The 17,441-nt window shown below is 54.9% G+C and overlaps 1 protein-coding gene across 4 annotated transcripts in view; it reads left to right on the top strand.

The window, feature by feature from the left end:
* The window catches only part of GNAO1 (G protein subunit alpha o1), a 138,353-nt gene that overhangs the window by 59,713 nt on the left and 61,199 nt on the right, over positions 1-17,441 (top strand). For all 4 annotated transcript variants that reach the window (XM_054570351.1, XM_054570349.1, XM_054570350.1 and 1 more), the window contains exon 3: positions 13,696-13,837. In XM_054570351.1, the coding sequence (XP_054426326.1) occupies positions 13,696-13,837 (142 nt within the window). The remainder of the gene's footprint in view (positions 1-13,695; positions 13,838-17,441) is intronic.

Here is a 17,441-nt window from a genome sequence, read left to right on the forward strand (position 1 = left end):
TCTTTCAGTTCTTGTCTCTGACGCCTTTTTAACAGTTATTAATCTCCCTTTTAACACAAAAGAGAGAGCAGGTGTCACGCCCAGAGTCTTTGGTAGGCAATAGTGTTTGTCTTGAGCAGGGTGGGGAATCTGCCGGGAGGAGGACTGGAGGGAAAACCGGTAGCTCGGCACGGGGCCTGTGAGGTCTGCGGTGCCTGGGGTGCCTCTAAGGACATGCTGGGTTGGCACTCCAAGGTCTGAGCCTAGGGGCTCTCCGTTGTTTAGAGACTGGATTTCTTCCCCATTGCCAGCTACCACATAGGACCCTTTCCCACTTGTTGGCTAAGTGCCTTTGAATTGGCTCGCTCCATAGGTTTGCTTCCCATCACTTCTAGGCCACTTCTCGGCAGCCGAAGCCACGTGATTGTCATTAGTGTTCCATGTGTCTGACCGAGCAGTACTTAAGTGCAAACATGGACTGTGGCCAAGCTTCCAGCTGTGCAGAGCCTTCTGGTTAGCTGTGTAACCCGCCGGATCCTTGGGGGAGGGGGGCGGTCCTCCCCCGAGGCTGCAAAAGAGATGGAAGCAAGCTGGACCTGTTACACAAGTTTGACCATGGTTGACACCAAATGTTCCAGATTCACTGGACCTGTCAAATGCCTGGCTATTGCCCATATTTATTAGGCTAACAACCAAAAAAATAATCTGCCATTAGGGTAGCGCTCTTCCTTCCTACCAGCATGCTAGAAATGCTTGTTCTACCAGGGACATGGGCAGTGCCACTCACCAGCTCTCAGAAGAGGCCACAGTGCCTCCAGGGCCGGCCAGCGGCAGACCAGGGACAGTGGGCCGCAGGCCACTGGAGGGCACTGGCCCTGCCCCCAGCGGGCATCCAAACCCAGGCTCCCCAGGAAGGCAGGTCAACTTGTCTGATTTCTTCGGAGATCAGTGTCTTTTTATGAGAATTCTTCTCGTCTATAAACATTTGCTCCCCCCGCAAAAAACAAAACTGAACAGAAACCTCAAGGCCACTGCAGGCCAAACAAAAGACATCTCTGCCTGGCCCAGCTCCGGGCTGCAGTTGCGACCTCTGCCCTGGGCTGCGGAGCCAGCCAGCCCCTCTGATTCTCGTACACCTCCCCGCCAATTACTGTAACATGGGGCCACCGCCAGCACTGTTGGGAGAGGAGTCTTGGAGGGGACTGTGCTTCAGTCCCCAGTTCTGCTGCTCACCAGCTCCAAGACACTGACCAAGCAGTTGGTTGACCCCCCTGAGCCTCAGTGCCCCCATCTGTAAAATGGGGATAACTGTGTTAAGTGTCCCTGAGGTTTGTACCAAGGAATAAATGGGAAAATGCATATAAATGCCTAGCACAAAGTTAATGTCTAATCATTGGAGCTATTATTATTGTTCAAATAACATCTGTGAAAATGCTTGGAAAAACTCCAAGGGAGCAGTGGGTATTGTCACCATTCTGGGCAGGGCACACCAGCCAGACGAGCGAGCCCCTCGCCCCGTCTCTGCATCACAGGGAGGCAGCAGGCCTGGACTGCGGGTGGCCTCACTCAGCTTTCTCGCCTTTGCTTTGTTCGTGAACATGGTGGCAGCGTTGATATTCCTGAAGTCCTGGGACTCACCATCCAGGGAGACCCAGTGCCGCGTCCCCGCAGCTTCCTGTGGGCTGGTGTCTGTCGGAGGCTCCCACACAGCGGTCCTGACTTACCCGCAGCCTCTGGGCAGCCCCTGGGCAGCCCCTCCCCATGGCAGGACTGTGTGCGGGGGTGGGGGGGTGGGGGAGGGGGGCTGAGGAGACAGGGAACAGTTCCGTCATCTCCCTTCAGAGAAATCAGGGATCAGGCCCTAGTACGGTTTTAGCCTGAAGTTTGACGGGGATGCCCTTTGCATCTCTGGCCTCCAGAGCCCCATTGCTGCCTCACATTCGGACATGAACATTGCAGCCAAGTGACTCCGGAGCTCTGTTGGTGGCGGAAGCGCAGCCGAGCGGATGCCTGGCTTCAGATGTCCCATTATCGGAGCCTCAGAGTATGGCAGCAGGCTCGGAACTGCCAGGCCACACCAGCAGCGTACTTGCTTGCGTGTTCTTGCACGGCCGTTCCAGAGCCCCAGCGGTACTCTGTGATCAGCGAGTCAGCAAGTCCCTCCCGGAGCTGGTGCGGGAAGGCAGCCTGGTTTCCGAGGCATGGGCAGCTCCTCTGGGAGGGCCTGTCCGTGGCGGGAACCGCACACTGAAATCGGACCGAGTACGCCGTCAGCCTCACACACTGGGACGCTGGCTCCTTGTCGGGCATGTGATCTACACCGAAGCTGTGAAGGCCGTGCTCTTTGCACTTAGTCCGTGGTGGGGAGTGTTATTGAGTTGAATGCCATGCTCAGGAGCAATTGGTGCCCACATTCGATGCTGAGAAATTGTGTGTATTCTGTGTGCCCTCCCGCCATCTTTCCTGGTCCCGAGCCAGCCCTGCACCCAGGCCATCCTGGTCAGCCCACATGTTGGAGAACAAAGCACAGTGGCTGCAGAAATGGCTTAGGACTGTTGTCCAGCAGTTAGCTGTGGTGATAGTAAGTCAAAATACCCAGTGGTGGGGACACACGGCAGTGTCAGGATCTCCCAGGACAGACTTCATCTGTTCGTTCACCGTTCACTCCTTCAGCAACCACATGCGTGGCTTCCTGCACGGGAATCCGAGCTGGATTCTGCCTTCAAGGGGTTTTCAGTCCAGGGACAAGCTGAGATGCAGGTAGAGGGGGAATGGGGCAGACACGGTGCTGGCGATGGTCAGCAGGAGGGCAGGGCAGCGACAGCGAGTTCATTGGATGAGGACTAAGCTCTGACACTGGGAAAGTGTTTAAAGAGGGATAAGAGTCTCCATTTAAGCGTCCAGCGCAGCAAGGAATCCGATTGTTGGGCCCCCTTCTTAAGGTGGAAATATCTCCTCCTGTCCAGTGGGTCAGAGGTTTTGCTCCTCACCAGCCTGGCGTCCTTCCTCTGAATGTGCTTGCGGCCACCAGCATTCCTCGGGAATTGTGGTCCGAGGGCTGTCCGTGGAGTGGCCAGGAGCCTGGGCTCTTGGGAATGAATACTTGCTGCATGACCTTGAGGAAGCTCATGACTCCTCTCATAGCCAGTTTCCTTTAACACGAAGCTAGCGTGGACGCTTGCATGGCTTTTACTAAGGCTGGAGGCCAGGAGGCGAGCCCCAGGGTTGTCGGGAAGATTCAATGCGTGAGTGTCCGTGGAGGCCTTAGCGTGGAGCTGGCAACGGTGGGCTCCGTAGATGCTGGTCTTCCCCAGCCCCAGCCCCACGACAGGGGTGGCCAGGCGACGTGGATCAGAGAGGACTTGGACAATAGCCACTGTGCATTTTCCCTTGCTCTTCACCCTGAAACCTAAGGAGGAGGGCCTGACCCAGAGGCAGATTCTGAGGGTGGCAGCCTGAGAGGCCCGTCCACCTCGGAGCGCTTGTATCCAGTGTGAGCCAGTTTCAGGTTTGACTCACTGAGAATCCCTCCAGCGCCAACCACTGGCCCAGAGCAGATGTCCCCTCCGCCGGGGCCACAGGGAGGGACTCTGCACTGCTTGTGTTCCTGTTGGCCTCACAGACGAGCGGCAGAGCCACCCACTGAGCCCCGAGCCCTGCCTGCCAACCCCAGTGGTGGCAAAAACAGGCCCACAGGCTCTGCTCCTCCTGCAGCCCGCGTGGATGCCTCTGGCCTCGAGCGGAACGCGCGGCCCACCCCACCATCCCTAGAGAGGGCAATCGATGTCGAAGGCCACAAAGTGATTTTTATGGACTCTTTTTTTTTTGGGCCATGACCATAGTGTAGTGGTTATTAATGAGGAGCTTCCATCTGCTTGAAATGCTGGGGTGGGAAACCCAGGAGGCCACGGCGGGGCTATTTAAATCTGCCGCACGGAGCCTGGCATCCTTTCTGGGCCACATCAGGGCGGGGGGGTTGGGGCTGGCTGAGCTGGGTGTTGCTGTGTCTCTGTGACCGTATTTCTCTAGGTCTGGCAAGACATGCCCTCACCTGGAATTCTCCCTTGCTCTCTTTCAAAGACCTAACAAAGGGATGACGCAGAGGAACCAGAAGAATGTGGCTCACGTGGTGTCATCCAAGAGGTTTGGGGGCCTGCCTATGTGCACACGCGGCCGCCTTTGTGCAACGAAAGTCAAAAGGCAGTGTGGCAGCTGACCACTGCTGTTTGGTTTGGGGGAGGCATGAGTTGCCCTGGAGAGGAATGTGAATTCGGACTTGCTCTTGGCAGGCTGTACGACAAGCATTTCCACACCCCCAACAGAGGGCATGAGAACTGTGATTTCCCCAAGGAGCCCGGTGTCGGTGATCTGTACCCTTTGCCTTGAACTCTTCTCAGCAGGGAGCTGGGAAGGGTGTTTTGTGTGTGTGCCCCTTTGTTTCAGAACAAACGCTCACCTAGAATGGTCCACCATCTGGGGCAATGCTTGGGAGGCTCTGGGGCTGGTCTCAAAGCTGTCCGCTGCGTGCATGCGTGCGTGCCAAGTGGTCTGACCTGGAGAGCGGAGGTTTTTTTTTTCATGCCCCTTTGTCTCTGGAGGTTGGTGGTGGTGTTTTGGTGCCTTTCCCTGCCCAGTCACGTGGTAAGAAGAAAAACAAGTCCTTATTTAAAAAGAACAGGCAGGGGAAAACCAAGAGCCTCTGAAAAGCCTTTCCAGGACGCCTGTGTCTGTAACCTAGAAGGGAAGCAAGAGGAGGGACGTTCCTGAGGTTTTTCTGAGGACTGAAGGCAGCAGACAACGCTGTGGGAGTCGCTGGTCCCTGAAATGCCTATGAGAGGAAAAGCCCCCCCGCCCCCAGCAGACCTGGCCACTGTAAAGTGGGCTTGGAGAAGGTGCCTTCCTGCAGCTTTATAACCCTCAGGACCCTCAGACGTGACGCAGTAACCAGATGCCCCCTTTCAGATCAGCCCAGCCACGTGGCTGGTGCAGTGCCCTGCCGCTGTCCTTCCAAATAAACTCTCGAGAGCTGTGCAATGCCTCTGCAGTCATCAAAACCCCTGCTTGCTGAGAGCAGAAAGCTGCCTCAGAGTGACTGAAGCACAAAAGGAAACACTCATGTCACTGAGCAGTCAAGAGGTATCGTAGCTTCAGGCACAGCGGGATCCGGGTGAGTGCTGCATTGACTGGCTGGGTGTGGGTCAGCGGCCCACCCTTGGAACTCAGGCTAGGGATAGAGAAAGTCCCCAAAGTGGGAGGCTGCAGGGCACTCCAAAGGAAGGGAAGGTAGAAGCTGGTTGAGCGAAAACAGCAGATGTCCACTCCAACCCTCACTTCGCATGTACGGAGCTCCTCCTCACTCACAGGCGTATTGTGCAGTGAGTCACCGCTGCCCCGCACTGGGAGTGACCAGGGAGCTGGGAGGAGCCCTCCCACGGGCGGTGCGAGTCCCCGCCTGGTCTGCTCAGATGGCTGAGCCTTTTGCACTTGTCCACCTGGCATCAGAAAGGGAGGTGCTTCAGGTGGCTCGGGTTGGTGAACATCTGGCCTGTGAGCTGTGTGCTGGCGATGGCGGCTCCCGTGGTCTTTTCTCTCTCTCCCGTGTGCACGAGAACGCATGCAGGGCTAATGAGCAGGGAACATAAATAATGAACAAACGCAGTGTAGGCAGGAAGGGTTTCTTTCCTGAGGACTGAACAAGATGAGCAAAGCTCTGCAGCCCTGCCTGTGCATTCTCCACAAAACATAATAAAAAGCTGTGCAAACTGCCCCCCGATGTATAATACTGTTCATATATTAAACATAATGTTCTAATAGGAACACTTCATTTCATTATGTCAGCAGACGAAGAAAGGGCAATCTAGCAGCTACCCTAATCAGGCAAACGGGAAAGCAGGAATGTTACTGAGATTTAGGCAGTAAAATCGACATTGAACCAATTTGCCTCACTCGCAGGCTTTTACTGTGTTTAATGAAAGCCATGCCCCTACATAAGGCATTGTAAAACAGCCTAGGAAGCCCTAATGCTCCCCACCATGTTTTCACAATGTAACCAATGAATTTAATAGTTGAGTAACAGCTTTTGGATTTTCTCAGAAGTGAGTGTGGAATGGGCGACTACAGGCAGTTGTCTGCCCTGGCCCTGAGGGAACCCATGAGAACCAGCATGCGAGGGTCAAAGGGCAAACCCGCGCAGGCCGGTGCGGGAGTGATCCTAGTCAATATCGCTGGGAAGAGGGCCCAAGTTCCAGGCCCTGAGGGAAGACTAGGCAGCACCGCAGGTGGAGACAGCACTGGCTGCCAGGGGTGAGAGGTGACGGCAGGGAGTCGGGGAAGGTAAATGTTCATCCTGTCCCAGAATTTAAAGGCTACCTACCTTCACAGAGAGGAATCTATGTAGAACCATCATTTCGGAGCTGAGCAGCCACCTGTCTGATTCAGCCATTCAACCGACATTCACTGATCACTCACCATGTGCCAGGCACTTCTCAGAGCCCTGTGGCCAGTGAACAAGACAGGCAAGGGCCCTGCCCTCAGGCGCTCATTGGTATGTGGGGAAACGGGCACCAGACAGGCGAATATATATATTAGACAGGGATACATGTTATAAAGGAAAATGAGGCAGGAATGATGGAGGCAAGGGACTTCTTTTATTTTTTTTAATTTTTATTTTTTTGATCTTAGGGAGAGGAAGGGAGAGAGAGAGCGAGAAACATAGATTTGTTGTTTCACTTATTTACGCATTCATTGGTTGATTCTGGTATGTGCCCTGTCCAGGGATCGAACCTGAAATCTTGCCATATCAGGATGATGATCTAACCAGCTGAGCTACCCAGCCAGGGCTGCAGGGGGCTTTTTTTAGCCAGAGTGGTCTGAAGAGGTGACATGTGAGCAGAGCTCGAATTCAGTGAGGTAGGCAGGTCTTTATTTCAGAGTGTCTCAATCTGTTGGCCTCCGAGAGCCCCTTTGATTATTTGTCCCATGTTTTGAGAGCTGCCATATCCAAAGGCTACATTTGGCAATGACATAGATATGACCATGGAGCTTGGTTAACCTGAGTGAAGCAGGGTGACCTCAGGGGGTTGACACAACCCCAGCCCAAAGCTGACACCTGACCTGTCCAAGAGGCTGGGGCAACACACGCAGGACGCGACTGCAGAGTCCCAGAGACTTGTCCAGGCTCACGCCAACTGGTCAGCGGAGGAGCCGCCTCAAAGGCTTCCTGGTAACCCCGACGTGGAGCCCAGGCGCAGGCCCATGGTGCTGGGCCGAGGAGTGCCGGCCAGAGGCGCAGCTCTCTGGGGCCTTCTGCCCACCTCACCTGGGGCTGTGATGCTTGTCAGTGGCCAAACTGCATAAGAACTGGCTGGTATGGCTCAATGGATTGAGCACCAGCCTGCAAACCGAAAGGTCGCTGGTTCAGTTCCCAGTCAGGGCACATGCCTGGGTTGCAGGCCAGGTCCCCAGATGGCGGCATGCGAGAAGCAACCAATCGATGTATCTTGCACATCGATGTTTCTCTCCCTCTTTCTCCCTCCCCATCTCTAAAAACATAAATAAATCTTTAAAGAGAGAGAGAGAGGCTGGATGTTCTGCCTCCAAGTCCAAGGCAGATGTCTGTCATCTAAAGCCAGGCTTCCAGGATTCAGACCAGCCTCAGCAACGCAAAGGGAAAAAGGCACCGAGCCGCAGAAGCCAGCGCTTGGAGGGGCACGCCCCCATTGAATGGGAGCTGGCATGTGTCCCCCTGACCCCCCAGCGCTGAGAGTCTTGGGAAAGGGCAGGGGCCACGTTGTTTTCCAGATAAAGGCAACAGAGGCTCTGCAGTGAAATCACGAGGCCCGGCCTTGCCCCTGGCTCCATCTGGCGACAAACTGGCAGCTGACATCTTTGCCTCTGGCCCGAGTTACCCCTTATTAAAAATGGCATCTTTGTAACAGATTTCTGCAAGTCACTGTCAACCGGACACATCCCTTGTTTCGTACCAGCTATTCCCGCGGGAAGTCATTTGCCAGATACTATTATTTTTAAGTACCCTTATGTTCTATATTGTTCTAATATTAGAATATCAAGTTTTAAATATGGTATTAATTACTAAGGGATCTCATTTATTTTTTTAAGTAATTTTTCTCCTACCATAGAACTTCACCGCACTGCTAAGGAGCTGGGTTTTAAATTGGGTCTTTCCTCTCTTCTTTTCCCGTAGCCGGGAGAACCCACTTGTGCTCACACGCCTCACTCAAGCCTGGCCTGTAGGGTCAGGGGTCGTCCTGCCTCCGCTGTGTCCTGTCCAGCTGCATAGCTTTCTGTCTTCATTAGGAAAAAGGGGCTCACGGTCAGGCAGCCTCCCCAGCAGCTGAATTTGAAGCTAGGAAGAGCTCCCAGCCACAAGCAACCCTTCACGTCCACTGACAGGGGGTTGAATGACTCAGAGCCCATTCAGATGGCGGGACACCAAGCAGCCAGCGATGACCGCTGGGCGACACGGAGCCACACAGTGTGATGCCATTTCAGGAGAAACAATGCGCGTGTGAGCTCCCAGGTAAAAGGACTGAAATGCACAGCAGCATGTTGGACGGTGCTTCCCTCCCGGTGGTGGGATGGTGGCCGACTTTCTTTGCTTCTCTTTGCGTGGCTGTGTGGGTTGGAACCTCTAAGTGTTCCAAGAACAGGCTCAGTCAGGGAAGGAGGAGGGGAAGCTGCCATTTAAGCGGGACCCACACTTAGAGCAGAACCGCTGGTAGAGGTCAAGATGGTTTGGAAAGGTACACAGATGAACTTTTTTTTTTTAATTTTAATAGGTGACTAGTTTTATGTGCATCAAGGAAAAATATAAGTAGTGCATTAGCCCTGTGTGATTTGGTCTTTGGTTCCCTCACTGACCTTGTCCCCCTATTCTCCGTCACGTACCCCATTCCTCATCATTTCTCTAACACACAAGGTGCCCCAGGACCTTTGCACTTGCTGTCCTCTCTGCCTGAGACACTCTTCCTCACCCCAAAATGATCACTGATATTTTCTTAAAAACCCTCACATATGTCTTTCCTCTTTCCCTCTCCTGCCTCCACGCCCCCTTCCCACCAGCACCATCACACGGAAACATCGTTTTATGAACACGGCTGCACACGACGCCTCTTGGACCGTAACGGTATTTTCCTTTTACAGTCCTGTGCGGTCCAGTGCTCTGCAGGTTCTACGGAGCCCCCAGTTGCTGGCAGGTGGCCCATTAACTCACTGGCATCTCCCTGTTCACTGTTTGATTAAAATGTGCTCTACGAAGCCAGCGTGTTTCTTTTTCACCTCCTCTGGGGAGGGGTGCGGCTCCAAGGCCGTGTCCCCATTGCCGACCAGGTCCCTATGATGATAGGGAACGTCATCTGTGGTTACATGGGTGCAGTACTAAGCGCTGACCCCTAACCTGGGCGGCCAGCGTGGGCACCTCCAGCTATGACCAGAAATGCATTTGATGACATCATTAAGCAGGAAATTCAGCTTTTCCACCCACCCCTCATCCTGTGATGTCCAGCAGGTAAATGAGCAGATTCCCTTGCTCCAGCCTGGAGAACGCCCCACTTCCTGGCTGTGGCATGGTCCCCCCATGGCTCCCCAGCCTTCCCGCCCTGTGCTCCCGGGTCACTTCCTCTCTTCAGAGGACAGACGCAGGACACCCGATCGACTGCACTTTCTCCCCTGCCCCACTCACCAAATATAGCAATACCAGCTGAACTGATTGAGTGCTTGATGTGCCCAGCATTTTCTTCCTTCTGTGAGTTCATTCTCCTTGATCCTGGCCATGACCCAGCGAGGAGAGTTAGTATTACCAGACACATCTCCACAGGACAGTTGAGGACGCTGAAGCACCAAGCAGTGAAGGGCATTGCCTGGTCACACAGCTTGAGTCTCGCACCAGAAGCTCCCCCTTTATCAGGATCCTTCAAGGGACTGTGGTGGAGCATAGAGAGGGGCCCAGGGCAGGGCAAAAGGGTTCTGATAAAGGGAAGCAGAAGAGGAGCAGTTAACGCAGCCGGGAGCCGGAGCGGGAAATCACGTGTTCCAGCAGCTGGGGGTCTGTGAGTCCCTGAGCCTCCCGAAACTGGGGGAAAACTATGTGTGTGCAGGTGCATTTGTCACAGCCTCAGAGGCGTCTGTGATTCAGAGGAGAATGGCTGCTGGGCCAGATGATCCTCCAAGGTCCCTTCCAGCTCCCAAGCTCGTGGTTCTGTGACCATATAAGGTCGCTGTGCCTGGGGAGTCTCACTGCAGCTGAGTGCAGTCCTGCCTGAGAGGGGGAAGGCAAGAGCAAAGGGAGCTCAGGCCCGGGCCTCCTGCAGGGTCCCGACAGCAAAGAGGAGCCAAGATCAGGGAGGCCGGGTTCTCTCCTGGGTGCCTCTCCCCAGAAAGCTCAGACCCTCCTGGGTGGACCTGGTGCCACTCTCCCTCCTCCTCCCCATCTCCACTTGAGATTTCCCTCGTTCCGTTGCCAGGTTTCCCTAGTCCAGCCGGTGGCTCCAGTCCAGAGTCGGACACTCAGGCCTGTCGAGTCAGCCTTGGCTGCCCCTCGTGTTTCTTCTGGTTTGGTGGCTTGGAACACCTCTCAGAGCCCCTGAGTTCTGTGTGGGCATCATGCTTGGCCTCGCTTTGCTACCCTGGCTCTGCGGGCATCAAAAGCGGGTGGACTCCCACTGTGACCCACACGTGCACACACACGTGTCTGCCTCCTTAGTGAGCTCCTTGGAGAGGGGTGGTCCCGTGCATCTGTGTACTCCTGGCTCAGGTAGAGTGTCCCGCCTTCTGAGTGCTGCCCATAGCCAGCCTGTGCCAGGTGGTATAGGGAGGGGGAGCCGAGGCGTGATCACCTGACCTCCAAGGCCTGATGGGCTGGTGGTAACGTTGGAACATTGATAAACAAGTCTACCCAGCGATGACCTCTGACTGCTGTTGTCATCAAGGTTCAAAACATGTTTCAGTCTTAACCCTATTGGTTGTAAGCAATAGAAACCCAAGTCAAATCAACGTACACAAAAATAAGGACTAGTTTGGCTCACATCGCTCCAAAGTGTAGAGACAGTGTCAGCTTCAGGCATGGCTGAATCCAGTGGCCCACATGATGTCTCCGGGACTTGACTTTGCGCCGCGTCACTCAACCGTGTAGGCAAAGATGCGTTTATCTGGGGCTGCGGCACTGCGAGATGCCACTGGCTACAGCTACGGTGTCCCGTGCCGCGTCACGCCTGCTCGCCCGATCCTGGCCTTGTCTTATTCAGGACGGCCCAGCCCCAGGCGGTCACAAGAGACCAGGCTTCCCTGGGCTGTTTTTCCAACCTCAAACCAGACACCACCTTTCCTCGCCTCACAGCCCTTGGGCTGACGTTGTAGGAAGTGTTCCGAGGCTCACTTTGTGCGTGAGACCTCTGCACTCTCGGGGAACCTGGATATGGAGGCCCAGGGCAAAAGCAGCAGCCCCGCCTCCCAGCATTGGTGGGCGGTCAAAGGCACGGCCTCGAATGCCACTATGGCGCTCAACCAGCTGTGCGGCCTCAGGTGGGTGGCTTAACCTCTCTGAGTGTCAGCTTCCTCATCTGTAAAAGGGAAATAACAGTTTCTATCTCCTGGAACTGTTTTGAATATGAAAAGAGATGGCGCATGTAAAGCACTGAGCACAGAGAGCAAACCCAGTCTGGATGCTCAGAACTTGAACGTCTCCCAGCCTCGCGTAAGCTTCAGAAAGTGTTCAACTTCTAAGCTCCCCGATACTTGTTCCTTACCAAGCTTGCGAAGTCTCACCCTGTTCAGCCAAAGACTCAACGGGACCCCTATTCAGACCCCTCTCTGTGGCACCCTGCCCCTCAGATCCCAGCTGCCTCGGCCTTCCTGAACTCCAGCCTGTGTCTCATCAGCTCAGTAAGCGCACTGTGCTCTGCTGGGGTTCTCCCCGTCCTCGCGGCGGCCTGATGGACGCCCCAGGCCAGCAGCCAAGGCACTCGCGGGACGCGCCACTTTTGCTTCCCCTCTCCCGGGTCGCAGCCCTGCGCTGCCCGCTCGGAAAACGCTTGTTTCATATATCTTGTCCCGTGTTCTAGTTGTTTACACGGGAGCTGGCAAATCCCTTTGAGGTCCCCCTAGAGCAGCGCACCATAACCTAGACTGGGTGTATCCTCTCTCGGAGACTTGTATCAAACGGTATTTACAGCTGACAAAAGTCAGTGAAAGGTCAAGAGGGTCGTTCCCGTGTGCGGCTCAGGGAACTCCGGATGAGACCCACAACCCAGCACCAAGCCGAGTTTTGCTCCAGGAATCCTTACTATCCGTCCCCTGATAAATGGATGAATAAAATGTGGTATATCCAACAAAAATAAATGAAGTACTGATACATGACATAATATGGATGAGTCTTGAAACTATTATGCAAATGAAAGAAACTAGTCACAAAAGACTACATCTTATATGATTATATGAAATGCCCAGAATAGGCAAATTTATAGGAACAGAATGCAGATTAGCAGTTGCTGGCCGCTGAGTGGGGGATGGGAGTGACTGATTGAGTGCGTGGCTGCTTTGGGGGGACAAGGATGTTCTAAAATTAGATGGTGGTCACCGTTGCCCATCCTTTGGAAGGCTCTAAAAAACATTGAATTACGCATTTTAAGGGGGTTGATTGGATGTGACTTGTATCTCAATAAAGCTGTTTGCTTTTTAAATTGAGAGCGGTTTTCTCCTGTTAGGGAATGGAAAGGGACTGCGTCCACCGGAAGGGAAGTCTCAGCTATTGTACTGGAATGATGCGTGTTTCACACGGTGTTCAATCTTGGACTGAAAAATGTGACCTGAGAGGAGTTCACACAGTTCCTTACGCGATGACTAATGTTGGATGTCTGTCTTAAAACCTGTTTTCGCTCTTCCCTAATTACTCCAACTATGAGAGGATTCTTGCAAAGTTTTGGTTTTACGCCCTCCTTCTAGCTTCCTCTCCTACCTGGAACCTGGTCAGCAGGGAGCATTAGTGAGGGGCCACCCTCTGCAGGGAGAAGGGACACTGGGGCATGCGTGGCCCTCACCCTGATCTCAGAGGCTCCTGAGAACAGGAGGGCAGGGAGCACGTGGCCTCTGAGAACTGTGATGTCACCTTCGTGGCCTCGTGTCCCTGGGCAGACCCGCCGGAATCAGGGCGACAGGACGTTCAGATCCCAGCCACGGGCCGGAGGGTAGGCAGAATCCTTCGGTTGACTGTTTTGTTGTCAAAGATGAAGATGGTTCATTCTGAGCGAGTGCTCTTACCTTCTGTGAAAGAAAAATGTATCGTTCCTCTGCAGGCTTCATGCAGCGTGTCAACTGTACGCTCCTGAGCTTTGCTTACAAACACTAATAGCTAACATTTGTCGAGTACGTCACGTGTGTCCCTCCCATTCTAAGTGCTTTCAGGTATCATCAGCACCTTGTTGACTGATGTTTCTTTCATGCATATATAGGGAATAGAAAGAGACTGCATTTCTTTTTTCCACTATTCTGTGTTTCAGATTAATTTTCAGTAATTCGGGTAGATTTTTTCCATCAGGTCTCATGGTACTAGTGCAGCAGCTGGGTAATGCAGCCCCCACGTGGCGCTCAGCCAGCCAAGCCAGGGGCTCCCCGCGGCTCCCCGCGCCTCCCCGCGCCCAGTGCTCGCGGTGCCAGGGGAGGACGGCGCGCTCACCGGCTGTGCTGTGTGTGCTTTCCCTCTAGGATTATCCATGAAGATGGCTTCTCTGGAGAAGACGTGAAACAGTACAAGCCTGTCGTCTACAGCAACACCATCCAGTCCCTGGCAGCCATCGTCCGGGCCATGGACACTTTGGGCATCGAATATGGTGACAAGGAGAGAAAGGTAGGCCGCTGAGCCCCGGGGCACAGCGAGGACAGACCCCGTCTCAGTACCCCGCTGCGTCGTCATGATAACGCCGGGCTGCCTTGCGGGAACGAGACGAGACTGTGCTGTATGTGAGAGAGGAGGCTAGTCACCCACCTAAGCCAGCACACCGGTCCACACCTGGCCAGGGCCAACAGGGGACTCGCGGGCGGGCAGCCTTCCCCACGATGTCGCCAGCAAAGACAACAGCCACAGAATGCCAGAGCTCATTGTGCAGATGAGAAAGGGTCGGTGACTGTTGTCAGTTGGGATTCCCACAACATCATAATGCACTGGTCCTTGAGCAACTAACTCGAACAGAGAAAATATTTCTTAAATCTGACAGCCCTACCCGGCCACCATCCGTCCCCGCTACCCCCCAGGAGCGCGTTCGTGCCTTGGTTGGGGCGGTGGGAGGGGCAGCCGTGCAGACTGGCTCTCTTCCTTCACACCAAGGCGTGTGTGTTCTGCCTCTCAGGGTGAGTCTCAGAGCCTACGGGGCCCCCCTTCCTCTAGGAAGTGGATGTCCTAGAACAGGAACTGTTTTTCACTTCAGTTTCCAGGCGTCTGATAAGTGGTGGATGGAAAAAGTGTATAAAAGCCTTCTATTTGCAAACATCCGCATTAACTGTGAGACTGAACTTTATACAGCTACACTGGCAAAGCTAAATTAAAGGGAGGCGGGGAAAACAGCCTCAGAGGATTCTACCCAGAAGTGGCTCTTGTCCCCTGGTGGGATCCCGAGTCCCAGCATCCCTCTCCCTGTGACCCGGAGCGTGCAAGGGGAGCAGGTGGGGGCCTCTGAGCGCTTGGGCCCCACGTGGAGCCTGCGGGTGGAGAGCCATGATCTCTGATTACTGTGTGACTTGCCTGTGCACTATACACATATGCTGTCTCTGCTAAAAATCACCTCTGTCGCAGAGGAAAACTATCCTCACCTCCTCTGGGTCAGATAAACCTTCTGTGATAGATAGCTTTAGATGCAAAATTCAGTATTTTATGCACCAAATTCTAATTCCATGGTACAGAGCCGTCCCAGCTCAGGCATTGGGCCCTCTGGGTACAGGGGAATTGGGTGACAGAGTGTGTCCAAAGCCAGCCGGGGGTGGGGACGCTGGGCGCCAGCAGGAGGGCCTGCCCCTGCCCCTCCAGAAGACTGAGCCCAGAAGCCAACTCAGTAGAGGAAGCCCTTCTCCAGGGCACAGGCTTCCCCCCTTAAGAGGGGCACTGCTAGCTCCCCAGTCTTGTTCCCTTTAAACGTTCGCTGAGAACCCCCAGTGAACGGGGCACTGTGCTGGCTGCTGGGGCCGCGGAATGAGCACCGTGGGAGCGGTGCCCGGAGAAAGCAGACGGTCAGCGAATTGCTACTCAGACCATCACAGTAGCCAACATGGTTATAGGGCTTCGCTCATTTTAGCAGTAATGGCCGCAGTGGTAACAAGCAGCTACCATTTATTGAGCACCTGCTAGCTTCCAGACACTGTGCTAAGCACTTTACATGTACTAACTCATTTTAATTAACATTTTAATTAAAGCCCAGAGCGTGAAATGCCTTCCTGATCTTCAGACCTGGGACAGGCCACAGGCCTTTGCTCTCTGTCTACCTTCTAGCAAAAGAGAGAGCACGGAGCCAGAATCTCAGCTACCCAGAAGGCAGTGAGGGCAGAAGGCGCGGGTGTCCACAGCTCACCTCTACACGCACGCACGCACGCACGCACGCACGCACGCATGCACACAAGGCCTTTGAGGTCTCCCAAGAGTGTATGCGCTCACTGGCATGCCCATCCCCAACCAGCATGGCCTTCCCCCAAATCTCCCCCCTGATTATAACCCAGAAGAGTCCGTGTGACTTTGGAATGCTTTTCTTCACTTTTGGAAAACATTCATTGTTCCTGTGGGATTTTTTTTTTTCTCTGTTTTATTACCCTGAATAGAGAGATGATGGCTTGGGAAGGGCTGGGAATGTAATCTATTAAGGGCTATGCTGCGGGGCTCCCGGGGCGTCTGGGGCTGTTCCTCCTGTTTGATTTCCTGGTCCAGAAGCCCCTCGAGTAGGAGGTCAGGGACGGCTCCAGTGGATAAGGGGGCACGAGGGCAGAGAGGACCCCGTGGAGAGCCCGCTGGACCCGGTGGGGTGGGAGCCCAGCTCTGTTACTGCAGGTGGCATTGTGGCAGGCCCCTGACGCACCCCCGGGGCAGCACAGGCTCCTCCGGCACGACCCTCCTGGCTGGCAGAGGCCTCCAGGCACTTGGGCCGCTGCCCCTGTGTTATGTCACCTGTGAGGAGCAGGAAGGAAAGGAAGGTTGATGCAAGACTCCGGCCGAAGTGAGCCAGGCGCCTGGAGCAGGTGTGGATTTGCAGTCTGGGGAGCTGGGCACAGGGACCCCCTTACATCAGTGTGTGAGGGGGAGCAGCTACTTTAGGCTGGGTAGCCGGGGAAGGTTCCCAGAACTCAGAAGGGAACGGATGTTCGTGATAAAACGTGGCCGTGAGGAGGAGCCAGTCGTTGGATAATGAGGGGACAGAGGCCCCAAGCAAACGCCAAGGCCCTGGGCGAGGGGCGAGCGGGTGTGTTGGAGGAGTCACAGCTTCTGTCCAACCCGAACTGCACCCTGGGGCGGGGAGGGGCCCTGGGATTTTGGACACCTCCAGCCCTTCTACGTGCAGCTGGCTGCTTGTGCCTAGATGCCCTGGCCCCAGCGCTGGTTCTCCGACTCCTCTCTTAGCCCCGGGATCTGCAGTTGAGATGTTGGGAGAACTACCCACACTGAGCAGCCCAGCCTGGTGTCCTAGTATCTAAAGAAACGTCCTCCTTCCCTCTCTTGGCTTCCCCACCTCTGCCGCCGTCCCCCCGCCCATCACGGGGTATCTGACGGAGGACAGCCCCACACCCAGCACCTGCTTGGGCCAGCCAGCTTTGCACTCTCCACTCAAAGAAGCATCTAGAAGTTTCCTTGCTGAACCTCATTAGAACAAATTGACCCTCACTTCTCCTGGCAACTGGCTCGCCACCAGCTCCGGCCCCCCGTGCGGGGAGGGCGGGCCGACCTCTCCCTCGGCCTGTCCGTATGGTACTCACTTGAGGCCACATGACTGCAGGAGCCCAGGCCCAAAGAGCCTCCATGTGAGGCAGGCAGCAGGGACCCCGCCCCCCATCATCAGCCTGGGGCTTCCACACCCTGTACCCTGGCCTCACCTGACCACAGACCCCTTCCCAGAGACACCGGGCACTCCAGGCCTCGTCTGAGGCCATAGTGTCCCCTTTAATGTCCTTCTCTCCCTGCTGGAGCTCCTCCCGCTCAGTAGGGACCAGCTCAGGCCCCCTCTCTTCTGGGAAGCCTCCTCCCCCTTCCCCCAAACAGCGAGGCTCAGGGGCATGCTTTCTCTCCTCTGGGTCTGTGGCCCCTGCACTGGTGTGAAGAGCGGTTGTTTGTGTCACTCTTCCCTTAGAGTAGTGACCCTCACACGGTAAGGTCAAAACTGGTGTGGGCAGCTGATGAAAGCCACGGGCCTTCTCGCCAGAACAGCACCTACGTGCCCACGTGGGGAGATTTTGCCTGCAGCTTCAGGGGTCTCTAGAAC

The sequence above is a fragment of the Pteronotus mesoamericanus genome, unplaced genomic scaffold (genome assembly GCF_021234165.1).
Source record: "Pteronotus mesoamericanus isolate MK-2021 breed Mesoamerican mustached bat unplaced genomic scaffold, CSHL_Meso_final contig_202, whole genome shotgun sequence".
Lineage (NCBI taxonomy): Eukaryota > Metazoa > Chordata > Mammalia > Chiroptera > Mormoopidae > Pteronotus > Pteronotus mesoamericanus.